The sequence below is a fragment of the Anoplopoma fimbria genome, chromosome 15 (assembly GCF_027596085.1).
Source record: "Anoplopoma fimbria isolate UVic2021 breed Golden Eagle Sablefish chromosome 15, Afim_UVic_2022, whole genome shotgun sequence".
NCBI classification, from domain to species: domain Eukaryota; kingdom Metazoa; phylum Chordata; class Actinopteri; order Perciformes; family Anoplopomatidae; genus Anoplopoma; species Anoplopoma fimbria.
The window spans coordinates 19,423,867-19,450,034 of NC_072463.1; the positions used below are offsets into that span (position 1 = coordinate 19,423,867).

A 26,168-nucleotide genomic window follows, 5' to 3' on the forward strand; every position below is an offset into this window, starting at 1 on the left:
GCCTTTATTTGGTAACTATGGACGCAAACAGTCCCGGATGTCGTAACTATGGAAATATGCATTTGTTGCTATGGCCACTGGGCGAACTCGAGGCCGCGCGCAGCTGGTGCCTCGATCGATGCAGCTAGCTAGCGTAGCGGTTAACGAGCTAGCCAGCAGAGAGCTAGCTAGCTAGCGGTCCCGGCTCGTTAAATCACACCACCGTCGTGTCGGCAGTCACTCTGAATGTCGTCGATGTTGCCAAGATATTGTTGACACATGTCTGCAGTGTGAGAGCGCGGGGGTGGAGGATTCGGGGCCGTGTTTTAGAGGTGGGTAACGACACCCGACGAGACAGACTCATGTGTAGCTAGCGTTAGCACACCAGGAAGGCTAATGTTTATTGTCCCAGGTCGCTGCCCTAGCTAACAATTGACACCAGCTGAACTCTGCTCTGATGTGAATATGTTCGTGGTGGTAACTGAGCTGCAAGCAAGTCACCATCAACCCTCTAGCAGTGGGGGTGTAAGTGGAGTATGTGTTGTTTTATAGCGTTATCACACCGAGCTGTAGAGGCTAATGGGACACAGCAGATGGGTGTGTAGGGTTAGGGTTATTAGATCATCCATTCAGTTATGTTCTATATGTGGGAGATGTCATTAGCTAAAGTCTGACATGCTCAACAGTGTTAAAGATGAATCTGCATTGGTTTGTAGTACACACTAGCTTGCTGAGTGATTGAACCATTGTTAGTGTTTTTTCCTCTCATACTGTCATTGTGCCTCTGCTCCACAATCACACCCATTTCACTGGCAGCTGCCCAAGCTCTGCAGAGGTGGCAGCATACAAAGGGGTTTGCTTTTCCCCATCATGATGCATGTATATGTTTTTCTGATTACTATGTTTCTGATCACACCAGGTTGAGTTGACTCAAGATGTGCAATGGAATGACAGAGTCAATATCAAAAGCCTCTTGGACCCACATCTCGGCCACTGAGCGGATCTTTTTGTTGCTGCTGACACTGACTGCAGTGTCCACTGGGCAAGCATCAGGTAAGAGCCAACATTGTGCTTGCACTCTCCTTCAATACAAAACATAATGTGTTATGTCTGTATTGTATTAAACTCTAATTTCTCTGCTGAATATTTTTTTTCAAATAGTCTTTGTTGGGATACAGACCAATTGGGTGAATGTCAAGGAGTCGTTACACAGACAGGATGTGGCACTTGTTCTACTGCACATGCCATACTTAATCAACTGCCTCCTAACATTGATTTAAACATATGCCAGATTATTCTAGCTTTTATTTAGCGATTTATTATGATTAATAGTACAGCCCTAATAAAACAGCCCTATAATTAGCTGATATGATGTCAGTGTCATGTATGTGTTATTTTTTGGTATGGTTTCATATACTCATTATTGCTTATATTTAATGTGACTATGTAACAAACTACCTTTTAAAGCTTTAGAGTTGTGCAATACATTAAAAGCAAATCTGATTTACACCATGACATTGCCAATCCACATCAAATAGTTTGTTTGTTGGTTGCTCTTTACACCCATCCACACTTTGCACCATGACAATGTTTCTCAAAAACTAATGCTGTAAACATTTCCATGGATATTCATGATCTCTAGGAGATTATTCCTACTGATTGTGGTGACCCATTGACCTTAACTCCTTAACTTTTCACAGAGGACTGCCATGACATTTCTCTGGGCACATGTGGTGCCGCCAGAGAGACTTTCTAGTACAGATGGTTACCATAGACCATTCTATGTCTATGTCTAGAAACACGTGTATCAAACAAGGCTCAAAATATTTGTTGTATTAATTCTTCTGAAAAACCTGAGCAATTTCACAGAATTTCTTCCTATTTTTTGGTCTTCTCTTACCAGGATGTGTGAGGCCGTATATGGTCCAGAACAGCTGGGTAAACCTCACAGAAACCAACAGGGGCTCGTTCCCTGTGGGCACAGTGCTGCAGTACAGCTGTGACCCTGGTTACCTGCCAGACGGACCCAGCATCCTCACCTGCACCACACTGGGACGCTGGACCTCTGAACCTCCTCACTGTATACGCAGTGGTGGTAAGACATTTTGTCCACGACTGTCTTTTCTGATCTGTCAAGCAATGAGTTATGACCGTTGTGAGCAGCTAACCTTATTTAAAATCCTTATTCATAAGTAAAAACATCTTTATATTTATGTTGAATTTTGCGTGGCTTTTTTTTTTAGCTAATTTTGCCTACATATTAACTAAAAACAACACAACACACCTTTAGAATTTTATACGTGTTGACATTTTTTTTTTTTTTCTTCCTATCAGCATGCTTACCCCTCTCAAAACCCGAAAATGGGGGATACACCTGCCACCCATCCCCCTGCCGGATGTTTTCCCATGGCACTGTGATTGAGTTCTTCTGTGATGAGCGCTTCATTCTCAGTGGGGATTACAACTACCTGACCTGTCAGGATGGACAATGGGATGGCCCCATGCAGATCAGTTGTGTTAGCCAAGGTTGGTCAGTCCTCAAACTCAGATGTAGCAATAGGACAATACATGGGTCTTAAACACCCACCTATTATCAAAATAACGCCCCCAAAATTTGTGGAAAAATGTGTCCACATAGAGATAGTCTCCATATTATCAATAGTCTCAGCTGTTTGAAGTTTTTACTGTCCTCATTTAATCCCTCTTCATAACAAATAACCTTTTCTTTAAATTAATTGTTGGTACATTTCTTGTTTTATTGTAGCTCTTATATCTGTGCCAAACTATGTTGTACATTTACCTGTAAAGCATTTTGAAACATACATGTCCTATATAAACAAAACCTATATTTATTATGAAAATTTACAGGTCTTAATTGTACTTTTGACTGTTGTCATTTTTTTCAGGTTGTACAAGACCCTCTACAGTGCAGCATGGCTCAACTAATCTAACAGACACCAATAGGAGCTTGTTCCCTGTGGGCACAGTGCTGCAGTACAGCTGTGACCCTGGTTACCTGCCAGCCGGACCCAGCATCCTCACCTGCACCAAACTGGGACGATGGACCTCTGAACCTCCTCACTGTATACGTAGTGATGGTAAGGACGAACCTCCTCATAGTACCATTTACATTTCTGACCGTCTTAACACCGGTAATCAACATGTGCTGTAACATGAATGAACAGATATGATCTGCTTTATGTGTATTCTAGTTTGATATTCTTCATTATTTTTCATATTTTTTAATTTAAATTCAGTTATCAATATGTATTTCATTTTCAAACCCACTTTAAGTGTCTTCTGTTTGTATTTCAATTGACGTCTGTGTTCTTAACACCCACAGTTTGTTTACATACATAACATTGTTGTGGATTTTTTCAAAAACAAGTTAAGGTTTTCCTGTAAATGCCGTCAGAGACATATTGGGGCTCTGATCTTACAAACCACCTCCACAAGAGGTTGGAGACACATTTGTGTCTAAAATCAACATCCAGCAACTGCAATAACAAAAACAGACATATTATGACCAACATGCTGCTCAGATTGTAGCATACTCAGAATATCCCTTGATAGAGACAAAGAATGTTTTTCTTACAAACAAATACACCATGATGAGACATAGTGACACACACTACAACACTAGTCTATGTATTTATTGGTTACCTTTCTTTCAATGGACAGTATGTCAGACTCCATATCAGCAGCTACAGCTGCCACCCCTTCTCATGTGGAAAGCTTTCTCTTGGCACTATGATTTAATGTTTTTGTTATGAAGGTTATAATCTTAAGGCAGGCTATAAATTCTGTACTTGTCAGTATGGGAAATGGGACATCCTAATGTTGGTCAGCTGCCTCATGGAGCAAGGTAAAGGTAGATCGATAGACACATAAAATTGTGTTCTGAACAGATTATAACATCAACAGTTTATCTGTGACACAGACCACTTTAATGTCAGATTTCCTATTTTAATGATTATATTATACTATATTTCTCTTTACTCTATTAACTTCTGTTCTACCTTTTTCCTTTAAGTGCTATGTATACAAAGCCGGCTTTGTATACATAGCACTTAAAGGAAAAAGCTATTAACTGTATTTTTGACTGTTTTCTGTTTTTTTGTTTTTTTTAAGGATGCATAAGACCGTCTACAGTGCAGCATGGCTCAACTAATCTGACAGACACCAACAGGAGCTCGTTCTCTGTGGGAACCGTACTGGAGTACCACTGTGACCCTGGTTACCTGCCGGATGGACCCAGCATCCTCACCTGCTCCACACTTGGCCACTGGTCCTCTGAACCTCCTCGCTGTATACGTAGTGACGGTAAAAAAAAAAAACCCTCAAGACTTTTTTTCATAATTTCAGCTAGTGGGGAGCATGTAGAGGTTGAACAGAAGAATGAACATGAATGGAAACGTGGGTAACACTGCATGTTGTTCTTTTACAGTCTGATGTGTACAGCATTGGAAATCATGTGTTATTGTTTTCCTGTCTTTCCGTGGGTAGTGTGCCAGCCTCCATTTCAGCCAGAGAACGGGGGCTACACCTGCCACCCTGCCCCATGCCAAAGACTTTCTCATGGCACTGTGATTGAGTATTTCTGTGAAGAAGGCTACGTTCTAAAGGGAGACTACAAATACCTTACCTGTCAGTATGGAGAGTGGGACAGCCGAATGAAGCTCAGCTGCCTCATGGAGGAAGGTATGCAGTAGATGACACATTTGAACCATTAGATAATAACAGTAAGTTCTGCATTGATAACTGTGTCAATTGTTATCTGTCTTACAGACCGCAATCCAACTTTACCATTAGGGATGCCCGCCTTGTCCATAGTGGCATCCACAGCCAGCTCAGTGATCCTTATCCTGCTCCTGGTGGTGCTGTTTGTACTTCTGCAGCCAAAACTCAAGTCTCTCCATCGGTGAGTCTGCCCTAAAAATATGGAAGGCACATCCCATTCAGGAGAGTAGTTGGACAAGTAACAAGTTGACCGATTCTTAACTTTCTTCTGTTTCTCCACACCTAGACGGGATCAGGGTGTGTCCGGCCAGCCAGTGTCAATCATGGTGGAAGGAGTCCAGGTGTCTCTGCCCTCTTATGATGAGGCTGTGAATGCTAGTGGGGTCTCAGCCTCACCTCTCAGCTCAGAGTCTCGGGTCCAGATAGTGCTGTCTGAGGGTCAGCATGCCACAGCGCCAGAGGCTGGCCCCTCTAGGCCTTCATCCCTCAAACGGCAGCAGTCAGAGATGGCTGTCGTGCACCCTGTGCCATCTTCTTCCTCCTCCTCACCCTCACCCTCATCCTCCATCTGGGCTCTGGAGCATGCAGGTGCTGCAGCTCCATCATCCTCTCAAAGAAGGCCGTCTGCAGGCAGCGACCAACACAGCCTGTCGCTGGACTCTGAGATGGACTATTCTGATGGTAAAGCCCTCTTTAAAAACACACTTACTTTCTTAAAGATTCACACTGTGTACTGATACAAATGTGTCTGTTCTCTCCAGATATGCCATTGCTGAAGGAGGCCTGAAAGATGCAGCAGCCTTTGGACTCCCCAAGACAACCAGCGTTGCTACTGACCTGTACTGGTGAGCGGGGTGCCTCTGGAGAGTTTGTCAACACAGCTGTCAACACAGACGAGGCTCTGAGTGTAGCTGTGTGTTACTCAGAATAGTTCCTCGGTCCATCCCAAAGGAGAACAGAGAAGGGATTCACATGTACATACATGCTTACATTTTTTTATAGGAATTCCTACACAATGTATGTATGTCCAATGTCTGAAGCTCAGTTTGAAAATGTAGAACAGAAACAGAAAGAACAGGCCCCTCCTGAAGGAGAGTGTCTTAAAGGCTTATGGAACAAAAAAATGACTGATGTATTTCAGATGAAGGGGCAAAGCTGCAAACTCTTAATCTCTTAAGTGTCTTGGTCACTGTAACTTTTCTTTAACCACATATCGCACCATTTAAGACGCACATCGCCATGCATGAAGTCCAGGTAGTCTAGATTGTTGTCCAAGTCATGCACACTTACAGTATTGTCCTCAAATATTTTTGTGATTATAAGTAATTCTTTAAGATGTTGTTTATCATGACTTGCGTCATTCCACATGCCACTGTACAGTTTAAGGCTGCTTGTCCATCCAAGATTCCCTTTTTCGCTGTGTTTTTCATTGGATTTAGGGCATTTAAAGAGACTTGTTGGTTCAGGCCTGCATTTGATAAATTTCACTCTTTCACGCTAAGTGTTCAGATGTATTCTCTTCATACCCTTGTCCTCAATGGCCTTAGCTTTCCACTTCTATGCACAGGTATCTATAATATGTAAAATAAGGACTTTTAAAAATGAATGTCAGTTAAATGCCTCCACTGCTTAGTGATACAATGTGTGGCTTTGTCAGACACATCACTTGTACACCAGAAAATATTATTCTCTTAATTTATTCAGGCTGCTTGTACATTGTAAAATAATTGTAATGTTTATAAGTGAAACAGGGAACTAAGATGTTTATTTAATTCACGTGTGCCCAGAGCGCTGTTGATCAGCCATGGCTTTTTTTGATGCTTCCACAACTCTTGGAAACGTGAAAAAAAAGTATGTCTCTTCACTTCGCCGCTTCAGTTTAGATTCTGCTGCGGGCACGTTATATGTGACACTGTAAATATGGTTGGGGAGAGTGTGTTCACTTTGTTTGACTGTCCATTGAATTCGCTTGTAGACTTAGACTTTTGTGTTTATGTGAAGATGGATTTTTAATATATGTAAAAAGTTTTAAGTTAAGTTTAGTCTGTATATATAACATACGCCCATTTTGATTAAATATTATTTAAGGTGACCATATTGGCTATTTCCTTCTTTTTCATTAGACCGCTCTTCACATCTTTGGAACATCTTAGGTTGACCTTTCTCTTTGGTCTGATTTAGCATACATTCCCAAAAGAGCAAATGGCACGTCAATAGATTTTTTTAAAAACTCATTAATTATCACGGTGTCAGTTATAAAATGAACACCATATTTTCAAAATACAAAAATATAAATACAAAATGTCATTCTTTTTAATCATTGGCTAGCAGGAAATGCCTGTAATACATTGCATAGAATTGAATAAGTAAACAATAATACAAGTATTAGTTGTAGCACATGCTTCAACAATCTTTCCGTCAGTATCACAGGCTTAAATGAAGAATATATAGACAACATGGAGACAGTGAGGGCACTGAATCGCTGCGTCCTCGTTAGGTAGAATGCAGCTCTTCTTGGTTTCCCTCTCCAGCGCTGGGTTGTCATCTGGGAAACGGTTGTGGCTGTGGCTGTTTCAACTCCTCTTCTTTAATGTCAGCACTGTCTGTGTAAGAGAAATGAGATGTTAGACTTGTGCTTTCTTTCTGCTTTCAATTGTGTGGATAAGATAAGATAAGATAAGATAATCCTTTATTAGTCCCGCAGCGGGGAAATTTGCAGGCTTACAGCAGCATAGAGTTAAAGTGCACACAAGAGACATAGTAAAGAAAGACAAGATAAAAATGAAAAATAAAAATAAAAAACAAGTATTATAAATAAGCAATAAAAACAGTAGAAAAACACAATAACTGAAATATAATATTTACAGACAGAAAAAAAAAACTATATTAACTATTATTGCACAGTGTTTTTATTGTCATGTGGTCTGCTGGGAGCAGAGCTGGTTGTGCAGCCTGACAGCAGCAGGAAGGAAGTGAATATGTTCATGTGACCCCTTCATCCCTCCTCCCAGCCTCGCTCTCCAACAACACACATGCAGCTGTGACATTCACCCTCAGCTGGTGGCTTGAATGCTTGGTAACATCTGAAGCACAGCGTCAGGAGAAGAGCCTCAGTACACTGGAATGTGTAGTATATCAGAGGGAAGAGAAACATAGGTCCTATGACCTGAGGTGAAAAGGCCACTTTTAGGATGGTGACGCACAGCTGGATGTTTTGACACCCCGTTTCCATGGAGACTGTCCTGCTGCATCTAAAAAGAGGAGCGAAGCTTGTCATTAGTTTTGACACTTTATTATTTTTAATTTCATACCAAAATGGACCAATTTTATGGCTATTAGAAAAAGATAACTTGAAATTACTTTAGATTATTTTAACACAAAAAGATCATTAAAAATGGAAAATGGGAAAGCTGGGGAAGTAGTCAGATCCTTTACTTAAGTAAAAGAAGATAGTAACTCTTTAGCTAAATGTATTTAAAGTATCAAAAGTAAAAGTATTCATTAAAGAGAAAAAATGGCTCCTGTGGGTTTGACTATTAGTAATATATTATTTGATTATTACTGATGTATTATGTGTAATTCGCATTTTACTGTTCTACATTTTTACTTTTGTGTAGTTTAATCCATAACTGCATAATATTTTATAAACTCATAGTAATACAATAATACATAGTAATTACAAACTGTCACAAATGTATAGGAATAAAAAGTACATTATTTCCCCCTAAAACATACAACGTAGAATGAAAGAGAAATTTTCATTCCAGTATTAAACCCTACTGATTCCCAGCCTGGGGGTCAGTTCTTTAGGAGGTCCCATGATTAAACTGATGGGTCACAAGAGGCTTAAACAAACAAAAACATATTCTGTTTCGGAAAATGATCTTTATTTCTTTCTGACTGCATTTTTCTCATGAATTACTTGATATTTTCACCTCTTCAGGCAAAATAAATCCCTAAACTGAACAATATCTAGAAAGCTAAATCTTGCATTTTTTTACTTACTGTGGACTGAGTCTGCATATGACAGACATGATATATCCCAGCATAAAGCCAATTAGTGGCATCAGTGCAGCCACGGCCAGAACATCAGGTGTGAGGACCATCCATATTATGTCTTTGACGACGAAGCCAGACAGGCTGAACACTATGATGCCGGAGATTATCAGGATGCTGAGGCCAGCCTGTCGAGGAAGTGAAAACATGTTACAAACTTCAAAGTATCTCCTCTAATGGGACTGAATCTCAGCATTAAAGCATGAAACGTGTCTCTTCCTTCCAATATATTTAAGTTTTGCATATTTCATGTGGAGACTTCAATGTCTGCTTTTAGTTCGCATTGAAGGAGTATGGCTTCCTGTTTATTTGGGTGACAAATAACACCCACGCCATGTGTTGACTAGCAGTGGAACAGGTCCTTTTCATGTAAAATATGATTTGTCATACTAGTTAAAGCACAGATGAAAATAGTAAAAATGAATCATAGCTGAATTACATTCAGCTGCTTCAGCTTCAGGGTCCTGGTGTTGTGCATGCTTGTTTATCCTCCTATCACACGTCAAAATGCCTGCTGTGAAAAAACGCTATCTATAACAGATTATATTTGTGTAAAGCACATTTCAGGTGACTCACTTTTTTGACAAGTGATGCGTAGTTTGGTTTGTAGTGATTAATGCCAATGCCAACGGCACAAGGCAACAAGGTGAACGTGAGAGCAGAGATGATGCCCACGTATGGCACGGCATTTTCCAGACCGGTGAAGCCTTGGGAGTAGATGTAGAGCAGCAAAGGCATCATAACCAGCGCCGCGATACAGGAGCAAGTGGTCATTACGATGCTGGGAGGATGTCAGAGAGAGGGGAAACATTAGTAGACTGACAAATGCCTGAAATGTAAATGTCTCAAATGGTACATGTGAACATTTCTGTCAGGAATCAATACATCAACGAGGGTTTACCTGAGGTTCATGTCACCCTTAATGGCCAGGGAGAAAATGTTTGATAAGCTTCCCCCCGGACAGCAGCCACAGATGAGCACAGTCACGGCCTTGACGGGATCCATCTGCAGCATTTTGGCCAGAGAGAAAGCGGTCAGGGGCATGATGCCGAACTGGGCCAGCAGTGCAATGGCTACTCCTTTAGGCTTCAAGAGATGGGTCTTGATTTTGGAAATCTCCATCGTACAGCCAAGGGAAATCATGGTGATGAAGAGGATGACGATGGTGAATATATTAATGGCTTGGTTTATGGAGGGGGGGATGTTCAGGACCCCCATGCTTCCATTACCAGAGACATTTCCCTGGGTATAGATGTTAACTATTCCCGTGTAGACTTCTGTCACGTTCATTGTTGTGCTGATCCCAACACGGTGTGTTTACTGTGCTGCGGCTTTCACCTGTCCCACAAAGCAAATACGATACAAATACATTAACAGCAAAGCAATTGCACTATGAGGTTATTGTCATTTCTATCTTTATTTTGTTGTATAGTATGTGTATTTATTGTCTGTGTCTGTGTAGCTGTATAGTATGTGTATTTATTGTCTGTGTATTTATGTGTGTCTGTTGTTGTATAGTATGTGTATTTATTGTCTGTGTCTGTGTAGTTGTATAGTATGTGTATTTATTGTCTGTGTAGTTGTATAGTATGAGCTGCTGCAACAGTTGAGCTTGAAATTTCCCCATGGGGATCAATAAAGGAATATAATAATTAGATTTTTATACACATATATCAACGCAGTTACTTACATTTTATTTTAGTATTTGGTTAGGAAGTTTGAGTACATCTTATTTATAACTTCTAGGTTTTGTTATGTAATCCATGTCATATCATTTTCATATAACTCACACACAACCCTACTCACATTTTGCAGCTTGCAAATGTCCAAATCATGAGGTTTTAAGCCGTTATCTACAATCATCATCTCCTATTGAAAATATAGAAGTAAAAACAGCAGTTGCTGCAGGCAAATATCGTTTCAGATTTTCTAATAGTTGCCCTTTGTGTGTTCCCTAAGAGAAAATGAAGCATCAATGTTATTCCTGTAGACATTGATACATAGCACTAAATATTCCACATTTGTTTTACTGTCAACTAATTCCAATAAAAGATCAAAAACATCATCACCTTAATCAATCTCTTAATACTTTCCGATTTCCACAGCCCGTTTGTGGTACTTAGCATTAAGCCAATTTGTTTCTACTGCAGGCACATTTTAAAAATATGCCAATAGGTATATAAAAGAAAAAAGGCTCAATACACTACACCTGGGCACAGCAGTTATGGGCAATATAACTCAAACATAAATAAATAGGGCATTGGTTGGGGACTACTTTTAGTGGCAGATTAGGTGAGCTAGCAACATGACAGGGTAAATAGGATAGACTCGAAATAAACTACAGTGCCCATTTTAATTTTAATAAAGTTAATTTGTGATGTTAACTTGTTGTTGTGCTTGCATAAGAGAGACAACGTAACCATAATAAGTGGAAGTGCTTATTAATAAGTACTTTCTTTGCTGATGTGTTTGATTTGAATAATCATTAACCTGTGGCCCAAAACCAATATGGATTAGAGCAGCACAGGTGGAACTGCCATGCGACTCATTATCCAACCCTGTCTCATGATATGTTACTGAATAACTGGCTTAATATTGAATTGAAGTGGTTTCCTCCACATTCAGTTTTGCAGACAGATACAATACAAGCTTTACTCCAAACTAGGGGATAGCAGTCTGTTTTAATGCTCTACAGACAAAAATTCCAACAAAAAGACATCTTATTATTGATCAGTGTTGATTGATAAGTACTTCACTAACTATAATGCACAAAATCATTGATGTGAAACTCAGCCAGCCACAATGCCAGCAGTTTTCAGACCTTTGTCACAATCTGACCTCCACCATTGATCGGCAAGAAAAGCGACAGAAGCAGAGGTTTCCACCTGCAGGTGTAGACATCCCCATCGACTTCCAACTTCAAAATCCAATAAAGCTGCTACAAAACTGATTGCATGTAGATGGTGTAATCTGACATTATGTAATCCTCCAGTAATACTCAAGAATGTTGTGCAACGAGAAAATACAAATAATGTCTCCTATTTAAAACACAAGAGTTGAATAATTGCACAATGTATCACACAGTGCAACAACATGGCTCTTTTCTGTTAATGTCATGGTTTTTTGATGGCACTAGTATTTTACATTATATGTACAAGCATGCTGCATCTAGATAGTTCACAATACTTTATCCTTTTATTATTCTTTTTGTCTTTTCGTTGAAATAGCTGCTGACAATATAAATACAAAATAGTGGCAGTCTTACCCTTTAAAAGGGAAAGATGAGGAAGGATAAGCTAAGAAATAAAAGCACTTTCTTACCTTAATTTCCATCCAGCTTCTGCAACTTTGCTGTGCTCGCTCTCACTCTTGTTTCCATCTCTTCTCACATTCTTGCGCCTAACTCCTTTTGGACCCCCTGCCCTCCCCTCTCCATCACATGGGTTCATGGCAACATAGAAGTAGTGTTACATTGATAATCAACTCCAGTAGCAACCACACCACGCTCAACTCCTTGCACAGCTACTATTATTTTTGTGTTAAACAGAATTCTAGGATTTTACTGAGAGTTACTGAAAGTCAGCTCCTATCCATACTGAGTTGTTCCCCTAGTTCCTTGTTTTTAGGGCACCGTGAGAAAGTTTGGCATCGATGGCTCAGAAATGTTGTAAGCAATTGTAGATGTGGTTTTTTTTGGCCTCACTTGCATGTGTTTACAGACCCTCAATTAATATTATGCAACCAGGCAGAGGATTCAGTTTGCCTGGCTGAGTTATCAGCCTTTTCAAAAGGGGCCCTCTTTTACTGTGAGACTTGGCAGCTTTGTCCAACAGGACCTTTAATTTACAACCCACAGACCTGATGGTGATACGTTATACAAGTCTAAAATGTTGTTGCCTTGATAACTAAGCATGGTGTAGATGAGGTCAAAGTTAAAGGGGCCAAAACCTTAATTCACCTCACATGCTGATATTCAATTGAATATTGCAGGAACAACAGTTTAAGTTTTGTGATTTGGTTCTTCCACAGGCATAGAAGTCCTGGATCTTATACAACAAATTATAATACAACTTGTTCTTAAACTTGCTGAAAGAATGAATCAGAAAATGAGTAAACAGTAGTGTTGTTTAAGGTTTTGTGAGGGACTGAGGATGATCGAAGCGTTTTAAAAAAAAAAAGGTATAATTCTAAGTATTTATAAAGATATTTCCATTTGATAAAAAGCTGAGCTGGTTTGTAACTGGAAGAAGGAGAAGAATGAATAATGGAGAAAAAGTGAACTGTTGCCATAGGAATGGATTATAGAATGACCAAAACACAGCTGCAACTGAGGACAATCGAAGCACCATTACATTTAATAAAAAAATTGAATAGTAATTGTAATTACCATTTTATGAAAATCACCATCTAAAAGTGACAATGAAGGTTATATGTGCTGATATGTTTTAGAGACACCCTCTAAATATTAAATGGAATAGTAAACGCCAAGCTGTTGATTAAGTTGTTTTTAAGGATGTAGGACAGCCCTGTTTAGCCCACTTATTCAAATGAAACAAATTCCTGATAATAAAGCACTACTATGGTGCTGCAGTAGGTGTATACGCAGGGATGTTTTGCTGCAGAAGCTATTTAAATGTCCTATGGAGGCAAGTGTGCAGCCATGAATGGTGAGTGGGGGAGGGCAACCATAGTGAGCTGGGCCACCATCTGGCCTCATAATCATATGCTGGGAGGAGAGCCTAGTTATTGTGGCATGCACTGCTGACAATGACAATCACTGAAACAGCAGACATTAGCACAATGCATAATTGTCCTTATCAGTCCTGTGTTCATGGCAGTTAGGCTATATTTAGAGAGAATATGAATGCATGTCTTTCTAAGCAATCCTGATTTATCTATGCCACTTTAATGCAATGCTGTTTCAACTATATATGTATTTTTAACTTTACAACACAGTATGATCCATTTGAGACTACAACTCCTGAGACTGCCGTGTTTGCAACTTGTAGGGTATAACGGTATTTCTCGGTGGGCGAATCCAACTCCGTGGGCTCCTGGGAAATGTAGTTCACATCAAACGAGCACCACCGAGGAACACCGGGGCGCATTTTCGCAAATGACTTCATTACCCACAATGCCTCAGTGTCGCCGCGCATGCGCTGTCGGTGTTTTCCCCGTCCATGTGTAGGCGAATCACGTGTGGAGGAGCCGTGGATCGTCATGTCTCTGCTGTAGCACAGACCCGTGATAGAGTTTATGATTTGCCTCCAGTTGTCGCTGCACTTTGTTTTGACAGCTGCTTGTTTTCTTTTCTCGTGCCTGTTTACCGAAGGATGAGCGAAAACGATGACATCGAAGTCGACAGCGATGTATGTGGTTCAGTTTGCTCTGGAGTAGCTAGGTTAGCCGACATGTTAGCCGACAGCAGCTTAGACATTCCTGCCTTTAGCCGTCTGCTGAGCTAGCAGCTAGCTGGGCTTCATACCTGAAACCAACCGAGAGTGAGCTATGTGGAGAACAAATAAATGTTTCTGAGGCGCTGACTGGATGGTTGGCCTGTTAATGAACGCGGGGCACATGCGTGTGTTGACTAGGTTGCCTGGTTTTACTGTCAAGTCAGCCGTCGTTTGCGCGACCACCGTCTGGACGGTGTTGCGCAGCTGTTCGTGTAGTTACGGTACGGGTGCTGGGAGCGACCAAACAAACACGTAGACAGACTCGCTCAGTATTGTATTACACACCACTTAGCTACAACTATATATACTTTCAAATACGATAAATAGTATGATATCGTATGTTTTATATTTTTATAAAAATGTAAATACTTTTTGTAAAGCATAGACAAGTCCCTTATTTGTTTGAAGAGCGACACAACAGTTTTCTAATTTGGTTTGCCAAAAATCCCAGTGATTTCTGCTCAGAGAGCCACTGCCTCTTGTTATATGAAAAGGTGTATTTATATTTAATTATATCTTTCAATATCGTCTTATTGTTGGCGTAAGGTCAACTTTATTCAAGTCTTCAGAGAGACTTTAAACGTCCATTTTGGTCGCAGTGTCACCGTAATTGCACGAATACACGCGCAACGAAACCCAAACGGCGCCTGTGCAAATAGACAAGACGGATGTGTTCGTGTTTTTGTCGATCACGGACATGCCAAGTTCAGCTCCCGTTTCCCTGCAGCTTTCAAAAACCTTTTTCAAAATATTCTCTCCTGCAACAAGCATCCGGTGCTGCTGCAGGACTTTACACTGCATTTGAAACATACTTGTCAAATGCAAGATCAAACATACTGTGCACGCTGATTTCTACTCCCCATGGTTTACAAACCAGCAGCATTTAATTGCACATTAATGGGATGTTTTGTTTAATTGCTCATGCTTACGAAATTGTGTCAGATCCTCCATCTGGTCACATATTTCTCAGAGCCATGTATTCCCCTCCCCCCGTTTGATTAAGCTGGGATCTCCTGCTTTAGATCCTCTTAACATAGTATACATACACTGATAGGCCTGCTAAGCCTACGTTTTTGAACAGTTCTAATGTTACAAGATAAGTCAAACCTTAATGTGGAAAAAATAATTTCCATGTCATATATCTGTTTATATTTGACAGCTCTTATTAATGACATACAACTCAATGAAAAATATGTATAGCAATTTCCCCCATGAAAAATCTTATCCTGTACTACATTTGTGCTATTGTTATACATTTTTCAATATTTGACATGGCAAATTGTATAATAGTAACTATGAGAGGATCAAGAAATGCATTCAGGTTTATTTGCCTCATTCAGCCATATAAGGCTTAGGTTGTGAAAACTTCCCCCACCGACTAGTGCAACTTTAACATTTAGACAGATCTATATCATGTATATTTCTGTTGCCAATCAAGCCATCATCAGGTGGGTTAACTCCTGCACCAGATAAGCATGCATTTATTTAGCTTTGGAAGCTATTGCGCCTAAGATTAGATTTTTTTTGGCATCTTTTGGTCCTTTTCATTCCATTTAAAACAGAAGAGGGAAGTTAAACGTTTTAATTGAGATTGAGTTCCTGCGAGGGACAATTGTTGGACAAAGTGTCAGGACATGCTGGTCCAACCCTTTAAGCAACTGAAAGCACACAGCACTTCTTCAATTCAGATTCTGTAAACAAATGTACACATGTACAATCAGGGACCCTCTTAAAGATAAGATTGCTACTTATCCAACTTTGCATATTGCAGCTTCTAAATTCTCTCTCTCTCGCTTCTTCTAATATATTAAATAATCTCAACATTTCTTGTGACTTCCTCAGTTTAATGTACAGGACATGCATTTTAAGTATGAACTGTATCTGCCTGTCCCTTTGCAGGCAGACAAGCGAGCCCATCACAACGCGCTGGAGCGCAAACGCAGGGACCACATTAAAGACAGCTTTCACGGGTTACGAGATTCTGTGCCTGCATTACAAGGGGAGAAGGTGAGAGGAAATGATATGCATTTTCTACATTCCATAACACTTCCAGCAAAGATGCTGAATCGTTTTTAAAGGTTAGATTTATGTCAGCCGTCTATCTCGGGGCGCAGCAACCTTATCCACATAAAGAGACACATTAAGGCTTTCTTGTAAGTGTGATCGTCCATTCATCTGCCTTAATACTAGCCAACTGTGGTCGTAAATCTGACCTGCATGTCCTTAGAGCCAGGAAAACAAACAGATGCCAAACAGTCAGTATGAAACCATTGGCTCTTATTTACCTTTCATCAATTTGTTGCCTAGGGGTTGTATTTAAGTGTGCATATGCAAAGCCCCTTTGTAATGCATGATAACTGTCAGTTATTGTCAGCACAAGCAGTATAGAGCTCAAGAGACAGCTGCATTTCTCTGGTACAGATGACCAGCAAGTGATAACGCAGCTTTTCCCGTCTTGCACTGCTGTACTTTCTGACTGTTGTCATCGCTCTGCAAGCGGGGTCACCACCCACAGTCTGCAGCTCGTTTCTAAGACCATAATATTCAACCACCTTATCGGACATTATTCCTGTTTGTACCCATTAAATCTAATGATATTCCATTGTAATCTGCTCGGACAGCTCTCTTTGAGGTCTTAACTAGAATAATGAGAGAATCATGGGTTCTTTTTAAGGGATGGCTTGCCAAGCAAAGACATACATGTGTCAAACATTTCCAAAGAAGTGATACCTTCATTATGCAATTTGAGATTGTCCAGTTCATGTCTTCAGTGTACTTTTACAGATTGGAAGGCAACTGCTCTGTAACCGTTTAGCATTTTAGCTCACATATACAAAAGATATGTTTGTATCCACAATTTTATTAGTCAGTAAATCATTCAAATGTAATCCAAGTGCAGTATGCAGGTGTTTGATGATCAAGATTGAGTAAGTTATTGTTTTAGTGCTATGAACTATTCTGCGGTGTGTCAATATTAGCACATGTGCCAAAGGTTGCTGACCCCTTGGAATAGTCCTGTTTTTTTAAACACTTGTTTGATAATATGTATTAAAAAATAATTGCAACATACATGTATAATACTGTGATCTTTGCATAACTGTTTTTTGCACAATTGTTGTTCTGCCTGAAAAAAAACTGAAACTGCAGCTTTTCCCCATGGCTCTCTGAAATTTTTGCTGACAGAGTTCTGTCAAACAGGCTTCCCGAGCACAGATTCTAGACAAAGCCACTGAGTACATCCAGTACATGAGGCGAAAAAACCATACCCACCAGCAAGACATTGACGACTTAAAGAAGCAAAATGCACTGTTGGAGCAGCAGGGTAAGCGGAGGAATTGCACAATTCTTCGTGTTGTTGTTGTCTTTTCACGACAGAGTTTGACGTAGTCTTTCAGTTACAATAAGCCATAATTGATAAGATCTACTGCAGGCTATTTGTGTTTGTGGATTGTAGTGCGTGCACTGGAGAAGGCGAAGGGCAACACTCAGCTCCAGACAAACTACTCTTCTGACAGCAGCTTGTACACAAACCGTAAAGGCAGCGCGGTGTCCGCCTTCGACGGCGGGTCCGACTCCAGCTCCGAATCGGAGCCGGACGAGCCGCCCAACAGAAAGAAGCTGCGCGTGGAGCCCAGCTAGACCCGGGCCGACCTCCGGTTCTCCAAACAGACTGTTTTTGCCCACCAGCCCCGACTCCTCTCACCTGTCCGCACTAAGTGCTGCCTTCTAACGCCAGTCCACGAGACAAGGTGGAGGCTGTGTGAGAGAGATGCTATTATGTATAAAACGCTTCTACCTTCTTTTTTTTCCTCCTGGCAAGCATCCTGTCACTCCATTCGTTGCCCAGCAACAACTTTTAAGACCCCCAAAGTGAGGCAGCTCTGCAGTTTTGAAGGACTTTATCCTTTTTTTTTTTTTTTTATCCTCATGATAACTTTTCATAATCAAATGTGGAGATGACAAGGTATGACGCTTTAGTAAAGCTACACAAAAATGTTTTTATTTTCTCCTATGGTTGTTTTGGACAACCTCTGCAATCTGTTGGAGTTGTGAGACTTTTTGACATTTGACAAAATGGTAATTAGGTAATAATTTACCTTTTTAATATTCATACTTTTCCAGAAAAGAATGTGAAGTTGCTTTTGAAAAAAAAAATGTTTGTTATGCGAGATGCAACCCTCCTTATTCAGTGTAGGTGGCTGAAGTTTTTGTCTTTGAAAATGTCTGTGTAATCAAAGAATCCCTCTATTTATAGTGACGCACCGAAATTGATTTCTTACCCTCTTGTCTGATCTCCCCGATGTTTGGCTTGAGATTTTCCAGAGAGCACAGGAGGATGAACAAGTTGACCTTCTGTTTTAGTGGATTTTCCACAGGTTCAACTATTTATTTTCCTCTATTTTTATTATATCAGATGAAATGAGTATCACAAAAAAAAAATCCCCTATTGGATACTGAATGTTATACAATGCAGTTGAAGGGCAGTGACCTTTTATTTTTGTTATTGGAAGTCCTTTTCAGTGTGTATATAACACTGTATACTATTTAATGGTGTCAGTTCTGCAAAGAAAAGCCTTCCCTTGAAATACTTGCCTGTGCCGGGAACGTTTTATCTTTCTTTCTTTTCTTTCCTTTTTGCAGAGGTAAATTAGTGTGTACGTAATCAATATTTGTTTGTTCCATTCCGTGGAAATTACAGGTATGTTGTACATACTGCCAACGGTTGTCTTGCAAGTTAAGGCATACCTTTATTATGAGACTATAAATAAAACTATTTTATCCTTTTGGGATGTATTTGTGACTCAACATGTTTTTATTAACGTCTGACAAGTTTGTACATTACGCTTCCTAAGTTACTCCTTTTTTGTGTTTAGGGTTTGAGGGAAATGGCTGAGTGAACTCATTTCAAATCCCAGTTAATGAAATAATCAGATATGTTTAATCAAATTTAAGAGGCTGCTAATAGAAAGCAATCAAGAGGAATCATTTAGTGAACTCTTGAGGATATTACATGTTTCCAAATCACTTATGAATGATGTCATGTACAAAGAAGATTCCGGCTTCTTTGTTTTTCTTTAACTAGACAATGGGAGACACGTGCTTGTACTCAGATTACTATTGAGGACACAGATGACATATAGTTATTAATATTTCAGGGAATTCGGGGCTTTACGTCAACAAAAGTTTACATTGAGGGATTTCATTAATTTTACTCATTGGATTTCTTTAAAGCTGGATTCTTAAAGTTTTAGTCTAAAAATTGTAAGATTGGATTGTTGTTATGCATACGTAAGAAAAATAATAATAATGAATGACTTTAAATTAGATATTCTCCAGCAACAGTTCGCACCGGCACCGTGGAGAAACATTTACAAATCATTTTTACGATTTATACAAATGTAAAACATAAAAAACATTTTTGGGTGTTAAGATAAGATAAGATAAGATAATCCTTTATTAGTCCCGCAGCGGGGAAATTTGCAGGCTTACAGCAGCATAGAGTTAAAGTGCACACAAGAGACATAGTAAAGAAAGACAAGATAAAAATGAAAAATAAAAAACAAGTATTATAAATAAGCAATAAAAACAGTAGAAAAACACAATAACTGAAATATAATATTTACAGACAGAAAAACAACAACTATTTTAACTATTAACTAAGACAAAATGTTCTGGGGTGGGTGGGTTTACATTTGGCCAATGTGGTCTCATGAACTCAGTATATCTAATACCTGGCTGTAGCTCTGCATATGTAGTTTGTTTAAATATTGATTTTGGGATCAGCTCATGTGTGATGTGTCCCAGCTGACACTCCCACTGCAAGATGCAGCCTCTTCAAGGATGCAGGTCGTGTGCTGCCTTCAGGGGACGTAAGAAATGTTTTAAAAACAAAAGAACGTAAACACCAAATGAAACAATTTAGTCTTTTTTGCGTAGTATAAACGAGTAAATGAGAATATAGTGGAAATTAAAACATTGTATGGATTAAATAAACGTAAAGCATTGTTAATGTTTCTAAAGTTTTTAGTCTCTAATCCGATAAACTGGAATGCTTTTTTATAAATTTGTCCGAGTTGTGAGTTAGAACTTTACTTGTATCTGAGGGTTTTCCGAGGCGCAGTGAAGGCAGCACGCAGCAGCAGTGTTCCTCCATGGAAGAGGCATGCTTTCCTCTATACTTTAGATTTGTGTCATGGCTAAACAGTACGACGTTTTGTTCAGGCTGCTGATGCTCGGAGACTCGGGGGTCGGGAAGACGTGCATGCTGCGCAGGTTCACGGAAAGTGACTTCGATCCTACACATATTTCCACCATCGGTAAGTTTGAATTAAAGTGACACCTGTTTGAAAACTCATCCCATGGCTCCGTGTCATAGCTGCAGGTTAAACCGGATACACATCAGTTAATTGGTTTTTTTTTTTTACAGTATGAATGTTGATCTTTTTATCTGAATTTTCAAAAACAATTGCCAGTTTTACCTCTTGTTCAGAGTATAAGCAGGCCTACTTAGCTGGTAGGATTAGTAGAAAGTGCCTCAGGCCATAACAGCCCTGTGGTCAGTACTTAGAAAGCCTTAAAATATATTCATCATTTCCATTAAAGATATGCCCCTAAATAAATATACTAAAGGATGCAGGAGAGTCATGATTTCCAATCAATGGAAAGGAAAGTTTACAGAGGAGAGAAGGTATTTCTGCTTTCAAAGTGATTCATTTCCTGTTATTTATTCAGAAAAGGACATTTGCAGACTGATTTGAACATTAGTGCTCAGACTGTGTGATGAACCAATGATGGTGGGAAGCGGTGTAGATTATAGACACAATAGAGTAAATAATTTCCACATTAGCAAAAGAAAAACAGTCAACACTTACTTCCATGGTAGGCTTTATTGGTGTGACTGTAAAATAAACTGCTGTAGTGTTGAGTGAATTCAGAGTAAAAGGTTTGTGAACTGCAAGCCGGAGAGCTGGATCTCACAGCTTTACATGGGGTTAATGCCAGTTATTTTAGAAAGTGCATTGTATGTAAAATCTCCTTGCTTTTAGATGCATGATGGTAGTTGTTATTGGTAAACATTAGTCAGCTTCCCTCCAGATCTGCATCTGTATTTCTCACGAGCACAGTGTGTTTCAGAGAGCTGTCTGTGGGAACTAGGAGCCGCTGACATGCGGGCTGAACAAACCTGTTGTATGCACGGCTTTGCATATCATTCATAAACACACATAAGTGAAGCACATTTTTAATAAACAAGCTTCCATCAGTAACAAGGTGTTTAAAAGGGCTTTCGGTTCCTCAAGAAGCACTGTTTGAAAGGTAAAACGCAACAATAAATACTGTTTCTGTAGCATTATATAGAATGCAATTGACTTTAAACTAGTACCTCCTGAAACCAAATATCCAACACAGTTATCTCATCTCATCTTATACTATCTAAGAGTGAATAAAGGTACACGATTAGATTGTTGATATCATTTTACTGAGATGCACAGAAAGCACATTTTCTGATTTCATTAGAAATATTCAAATAAAATGTATTTGGATGGACCGTAGTATAGTGGAGCAGAGACCATTAGTCAACTAATCAATTAGTTGACACTGCTATAGCTCACTGGGACACTTGAATGGAACAGTGCCATTGTCAATGTATTTAAACACATGTGCTTTTCCTGCTATGACAAGTCTGCTGAAAAAAGGCCCACGACATTTATTTTCCTTTTTATTATTATTTTTTTGTTTATTTTTCAAGTAATTATTTACATTATCTGGGCTATATGGCCAAAATCTTCTATACCGATATAGGTCATTTCATATCTCGATAACGATATATCCTGTTTTCCGGTAATTTCATAAATATATAGTCTATATGACATAACCAAATGGTAAAGCATATTTTTGTATACTCCTGTGTGAATTAAATGTATGCAAAAAAAGTTTAAAGTTAATTATAGAGAAGAAATACTTAAAAAATGAATAAATATGTCAAGCTATTTACACTGACTATGTTTACATGCATGCACACAATTACAGAGTTATCAGAATAAGACTCTATTTTGATTTGAATGACTTTTATTTCCTGAGAAATTAGAGTTAGTATGTACGATACCATTGATAGATTGCCATATTGAATTAATTCCCAGACCTATCCCTACTCTGAGGCTTTTCTGCTTTTATTTTATTTATTCGTATGTGATAGTTTAATGTAAATCTCTGGGTTTTGGACTGGTAGTCAGACACGACAAGCAATGAAGACGTTAGCTTGTTTATTGGGTAGCTATTTTGCTGAATTTTCTGGCAAATTTAGATCAAATGAAGCAAAATAATCATCAGATGAATCATTAATTAAATGAATATACCGCATAGTATATTTAGGATAGATAATGCCTGCAATACACCAGTACAATTGTAGACAATATGTAGCATGAACAACGGAAATTAATCTTTTTAGTGTGAAATCAGCATAAAAAACTAAATGAGAATTACTGACACATTTCTTAGCTCTCTTGTCCTGTTACCCAGAAAAAAAACACAGCTTTAGTTCACATCAGTTGCCACTCCCTTGTGGAGACCAGGTATGCAGTGCCTGATATACTATTCAATAGGGATACTAGGTTCTCTGAGCAACACTCATTAAGTGCTCACAAACACAAAACAGCCCATGTTAAATAACACAAAGCAAACTGCTTATTGTACTTGTCGTTGACCCAGCTTTTCTGTGAAATTAAATGTATTTTTTCTCCTTTATTTGTTAGGAGTTGATTTTAAAATGAGAACACTAGAACTAGATGGCATCAAGGTGCGAGTACAGATATGGTAAGTTCTGTCTAACTTTATTGCATTTACAGTATGCTGACCTGCATGTTGTGTAACCTTCTGCTGCTGATGTGTGTGTTGTCTTGTGTGCAGGGACACGGCAGGTCAGGAACGTTATCAGACCATCACCAAACAGTACTACAGGCGTGCACAGGTGATCCCCCAATACAAACAAGTTACCTTCATTACTGTAGCATTCATTCTCTCACCCTCCTCTGTGGATTCTTGTCCAGGGTATCATCTTTGTATACGACGTCACATGCGAATCGTCCTTTCAGCACCTAATGAAGTGGGCCAGTGATGTGGACGAAGTAAGGCAATAATCACTCTCATCATGCTTGTTCCACACCTTAAAGCTTAGTGTGAGTTACAAGAATATGAGTTTGCTTATCTCTCAGCTATCTGTCTTGTCTTTTTGTTGTTGTTTTGCAGAATGCCCCAGACAAGGTGCAGAGGATCTTGGTAGGAAACAAGTCTGATGAGGAGCTCAGGAGGCAGGTGACGAAGGACCAAGGAAGCAAGGTTTGATTTACTTTTTTTGTGGGTTTTATTAGGTGATCATTCAGTGATTTAAGATACCAGATAGTACTATTACTAAATAGTTAGCAGACATTTCTAAAGGATACACAGCTAAATCTCAGTTTTGTCTTTGTTTGGCAGGTATTTCACTGACTATGGTATAGGTGTGGTACCACACAAAAAGGATGCTGGTCAAAGTTATTGCATTTCACAATATTATCCCAATAGTCATCAAAATATGCTTAAAACTCTTAAAATGGCACTTATGGAAATCACTTTACCTATCATTTAGTTAAGGAGCTAATACTTTTAATGAATCACAGATAGGACACCAACATTTTTAGTGAGAGTCATTTATTGTGAAAACCAATTCATTTTGAATAAGGTAATCATGAATCGTAAGGTCGCCCTGCACAAATACAGGATCTATAGGTAAAACGTTGTGTGATTCTTTTTCTATTTACATGTTTCCTTTTTTAATCAGGGTCTATTTCTTACTTCTGTACATGATGGCGAGCTAGACAGCCGTTCCAAGTCACTCGTGACTATATTCACAATTATCCAGATAATGGATTTTCTTCATGATCAGCTTATTGTGAAGGTTTTTTTATTGTGACCTGTGATCAAATCCTACATCATCCCATCTCTAGTCTTGTACAGAAATACTGGATTTTAATGTAGCTCTCATGGTCACTGTCTTTGCTTGCACAGAATGTGATTTTTCCAAAGTGGACCCAGCACATCAGCTAATTTGTATGAATATTTCTTTAAAAACAAATTGATAGGCAAGTTAATTACTGCTAACATCCAGTCTCCTAAACCAAGTATTTATTTTCTTGCAGAAAAAATTACTAAAGCTAAGAAATGCTTTTGTTGTACTTATTTCTAACCATATCCACCTGGATATTGCAGCTAGCAGAAACCTATGGGATGGAGTTCTTTGAAACCAGTGCTTCCACCAGCACAAACATTACAGAGGTAGGATACCGGGTTCATGTCCAAAGAAACTGTCTGCCACATACGAGATGTGCACAAATACTGCAGGGAATTCCTGCTACACTATCATTTATTATCTTGTGTATTTATTTTTCACTTCCTTCAGGCCTTCACTCGCGTGACAGAACTGGTGCTGCAGGCTCACAAGAGAGACGTAGATAACTTGTTGGGCTCTCTGGATGATTATCTGGAGAAGGCCGATTTAGAAGAAGAGAAAGGCATCGAAAACACCGACGACAATAACACTCCGAAGACCTGCGCCTGTTAGAAGGAGGGGCAATCACAGTACTATGACTCATGCTTTAACTTAAGACATATTTTCCCCACTTTGACTTGACTCAGCCCTCTTCCGCCTTCTTCGTAGATACTGTGACCTGTTGGCCAGAAGGGTGCTCAATTGGTTTCACTTTTAGTAAGTAGGTGAAATGGTAAATGCAGTTAGCAGCAGCGACCAGCAGAGGGCTGTTTCTGCTGATCATGATCACTGGACCCTGTATCCAGTGAAGAGTATGTCTACAGTGTATTTGCTCCATCAAAACTAACAATGCACATGCTCTCTTTATGTTCCCTTGTGAAATGCACAATACATGTACAAATTGATTGGTGACATGTGGATCCATATCCAAGAAATCAGTTTGTTAAGTTGCTGGTCCGTGATGATCTTGTAACTGCTGTCTAGCAGACATACGCAGGCTGTTTTTAACAGTTTATCCTTTCACACATGATTCCTCTTTGCCAGTTGGAGCTGAATTTTTTTTGTCAAGCACTATTTGTCATGGTTTGTTTTATGAAATGCTACTGGCATTTGCTTTTGAGTTGTTATATACAACAAGGTAGCCAGAGGGCAGAGTTGAATTATTTAAACCTCAAAATGCGAACCAAGCAGGGGTGGGTTCTTTTACACAATGGGCTTATTTCCTCAAGGGAGACAGTGTTGTGCCATGTTCAGTGACCTTTTCTGAATGCAGTGCATGTTTGTTTACCATCCTGAATATATATGTATATGTAAGTTTGTGTTATGAATGTGACTTTCATTGCCTACTGTATGTTACACATTTAAGCAGTGTTACAACTGCTTCAAATAATGTTTGTCAGGGTTTGCTGAGGTGCCACAAATATGTATTTTTAACATTATGTATAAAACTCAAGGATGCTGCAAAAATCAATCATGTTCAAGTTAATAAATGTAAATGTCCTTATTTAAAACAAAAGGAATGGGTATATGAGTCTTGCTGAGTCACTACATTTTGGATTGAGAGTAAAGTTAGGTCCACGGAGAGTTCAGACAGGTTCATTTATTTTTCATCACCTGCAGTGAAAGACATGTTAAATTTTTAAGGACTGCGAAATCTGATACATGTCATAGAGATACCAAACTCAAAAGCATGCCATATAACATGCTATTTCCCCATTTTTGCTTTACCATGAACATGTCCGATACATACCCAAGGTAACACTCAATCACTAAAAGTAATTCCCATGATTACCAACACATTTAGGTTCAAAGAAAATTCAAAAATGTAAACACTTTTCAAAGTTAATCTGAAATAGAATAACTCACGTTTACATTGTAAATCATGCGAAACCTACTTAATGTATTTCTACAATCCA

At 39.2% G+C, this 26,168-nt stretch overlaps 4 protein-coding genes across 7 annotated transcripts; 3 read left to right on the top strand and 1 right to left on the bottom strand.

The window, feature by feature from the left end:
• The first annotated feature begins 86 nt into the window (after positions 1 to 86).
• LOC129103508 (sushi domain-containing protein 4-like) lies at positions 87 to 6,807 on the top strand. Its single transcript, XM_054614008.1, has 10 exons — positions 87 to 311; positions 899 to 1,032; positions 1,883 to 2,074; positions 2,314 to 2,505; positions 2,886 to 3,077; positions 4,111 to 4,302; positions 4,486 to 4,680; positions 4,768 to 4,900; positions 5,006 to 5,400; positions 5,481 to 6,807. Exons 2-10 carry the CDS (start codon positions 915 to 917, stop codon positions 5,504 to 5,506), a joined length of 1,635 nt encoding a protein of 544 aa, XP_054469983.1. The 5' UTR covers positions 87 to 311; positions 899 to 914; the 3' UTR covers positions 5,507 to 6,807.
• A 239-nt stretch (positions 6,808 to 7,046) lies between these two features.
• On the bottom strand, positions 7,047 to 12,174 carry LOC129103859 (hepatic sodium/bile acid cotransporter-like). Its single transcript, XM_054614480.1, has 6 exons — positions 12,097 to 12,174; positions 9,677 to 10,113; positions 9,352 to 9,556; positions 8,725 to 8,903; positions 7,771 to 7,970; positions 7,047 to 7,322 (listed from the first exon to the last, which is right to left on the bottom strand). The coding sequence occupies exons 2-6, from the start codon at positions 10,063 to 10,065 to the stop codon at positions 7,261 to 7,263; spliced, it is 1,035 nt and encodes a 344-aa protein (XP_054470455.1). The 5' UTR covers positions 10,066 to 10,113; positions 12,097 to 12,174; the 3' UTR covers positions 7,047 to 7,260.
• Positions 12,175 to 13,957: 1,783 nt separating this feature from the next.
• Positions 13,958 to 19,019, top strand: LOC129103251 (protein max-like). Of its 4 annotated transcripts, none has more exons than XM_054613612.1 (4): positions 13,958 to 14,144; positions 16,131 to 16,238; positions 17,415 to 17,553; positions 17,662 to 19,019. In XM_054613612.1, the coding sequence occupies exons 1-4, from the start codon at positions 14,109 to 14,111 to the stop codon at positions 17,868 to 17,870; spliced, it is 492 nt and encodes a 163-aa protein (XP_054469587.1). In that variant the 5' UTR covers positions 13,958 to 14,108; the 3' UTR covers positions 17,871 to 19,019. The 4 variants fall into 4 exon arrangements, with proteins under 4 accessions (XP_054469587.1, XP_054469589.1, XP_054469588.1 ...); XM_054613614.1 differs by having other exon boundaries at positions 17,686 to 19,019; XM_054613613.1 differs by having other exon boundaries at positions 17,430 to 17,553.
• A 1,345-nt stretch (positions 19,020 to 20,364) lies between these two features.
• LOC129103579 (ras-related protein Rab-15-like) lies at positions 20,365 to 25,708 on the top strand. The gene is made up of 7 exons (XM_054614109.1): positions 20,365 to 20,548; positions 22,982 to 23,042; positions 23,136 to 23,196; positions 23,276 to 23,353; positions 23,475 to 23,564; positions 24,474 to 24,539; positions 24,664 to 25,708. The coding sequence occupies exons 1-7, from the start codon at positions 20,425 to 20,427 to the stop codon at positions 24,823 to 24,825; spliced, it is 642 nt and encodes a 213-aa protein (XP_054470084.1). The 5' UTR covers positions 20,365 to 20,424; the 3' UTR covers positions 24,826 to 25,708.
• The last annotated feature ends 460 nt before the right edge of the window (positions 25,709 to 26,168 follow it).

Excerpts from the sequence above, each read along its gene's own strand:
- LOC129103251 (XM_054613612.1), top strand. The coding sequence starts at position 14,109 with ATGAGCGAAAACGATGACATCGAAGTCGACAGCGAT. Across the intron at positions 16,239-17,414 it reads CTGCATTACAAGGGGAGAAG|AGTTCTGTCAAACAGGCTTC; the intron begins GTGAGAGGAAAT and ends TTTTGCTGACAG. Across the intron at positions 17,554-17,661 it reads TGCACTGTTGGAGCAGCAGG|GCTATTTGTGTTTGTGGATT; the intron begins GTAAGCGGAGGA and ends GATCTACTGCAG.
- LOC129103508 (XM_054614008.1), top strand. The coding sequence starts at position 915 with ATGTGCAATGGAATGACAGAGTCAATATCAAAAGCCTCTTGGACCCAC. Across the intron at positions 2,506-2,885 it reads GATCAGTTGTGTTAGCCAAG|GTTGTACAAGACCCTCTACA; the intron begins GTTGGTCAGTCC and ends CATTTTTTTCAG. Across the intron at positions 4,303-4,485 it reads TCGCTGTATACGTAGTGACG|TGTGCCAGCCTCCATTTCAG; the intron begins GTAAAAAAAAAA and ends TTCCGTGGGTAG.
- LOC129103859 (XM_054614480.1), bottom strand. The coding sequence starts at position 10,065 with ATGAACGTGACAGAAGTCTACACGGGAATAGTTAACATCTATACCCAG. Across the intron at positions 7,971-8,724 it reads ATATGCAGACTCAGTCCACA|ATGCAGCAGGACAGTCTCCA; the intron begins GTAAGTAAAAAA and ends TCCTCTTTTTAG. Across the intron at positions 7,323-7,770 it reads ATTCAAGCCACCAGCTGAGG|ACAGTGCTGACATTAAAGAA; the intron begins GTGAATGTCACA and ends TCTCTTACACAG.
- LOC129103579 (XM_054614109.1), top strand. The coding sequence starts at position 20,425 with ATGGCTAAACAGTACGACGTTTTGTTCAGGCTGCTGATGCTCGGAGAC. Across the intron at positions 23,354-23,474 it reads GGGCCAGTGATGTGGACGAA|AATGCCCCAGACAAGGTGCA; the intron begins GTAAGGCAATAA and ends GTTGTTTTGCAG. Across the intron at positions 24,540-24,663 it reads CCAGCACAAACATTACAGAG|GCCTTCACTCGCGTGACAGA; the intron begins GTAGGATACCGG and ends CACTTCCTTCAG.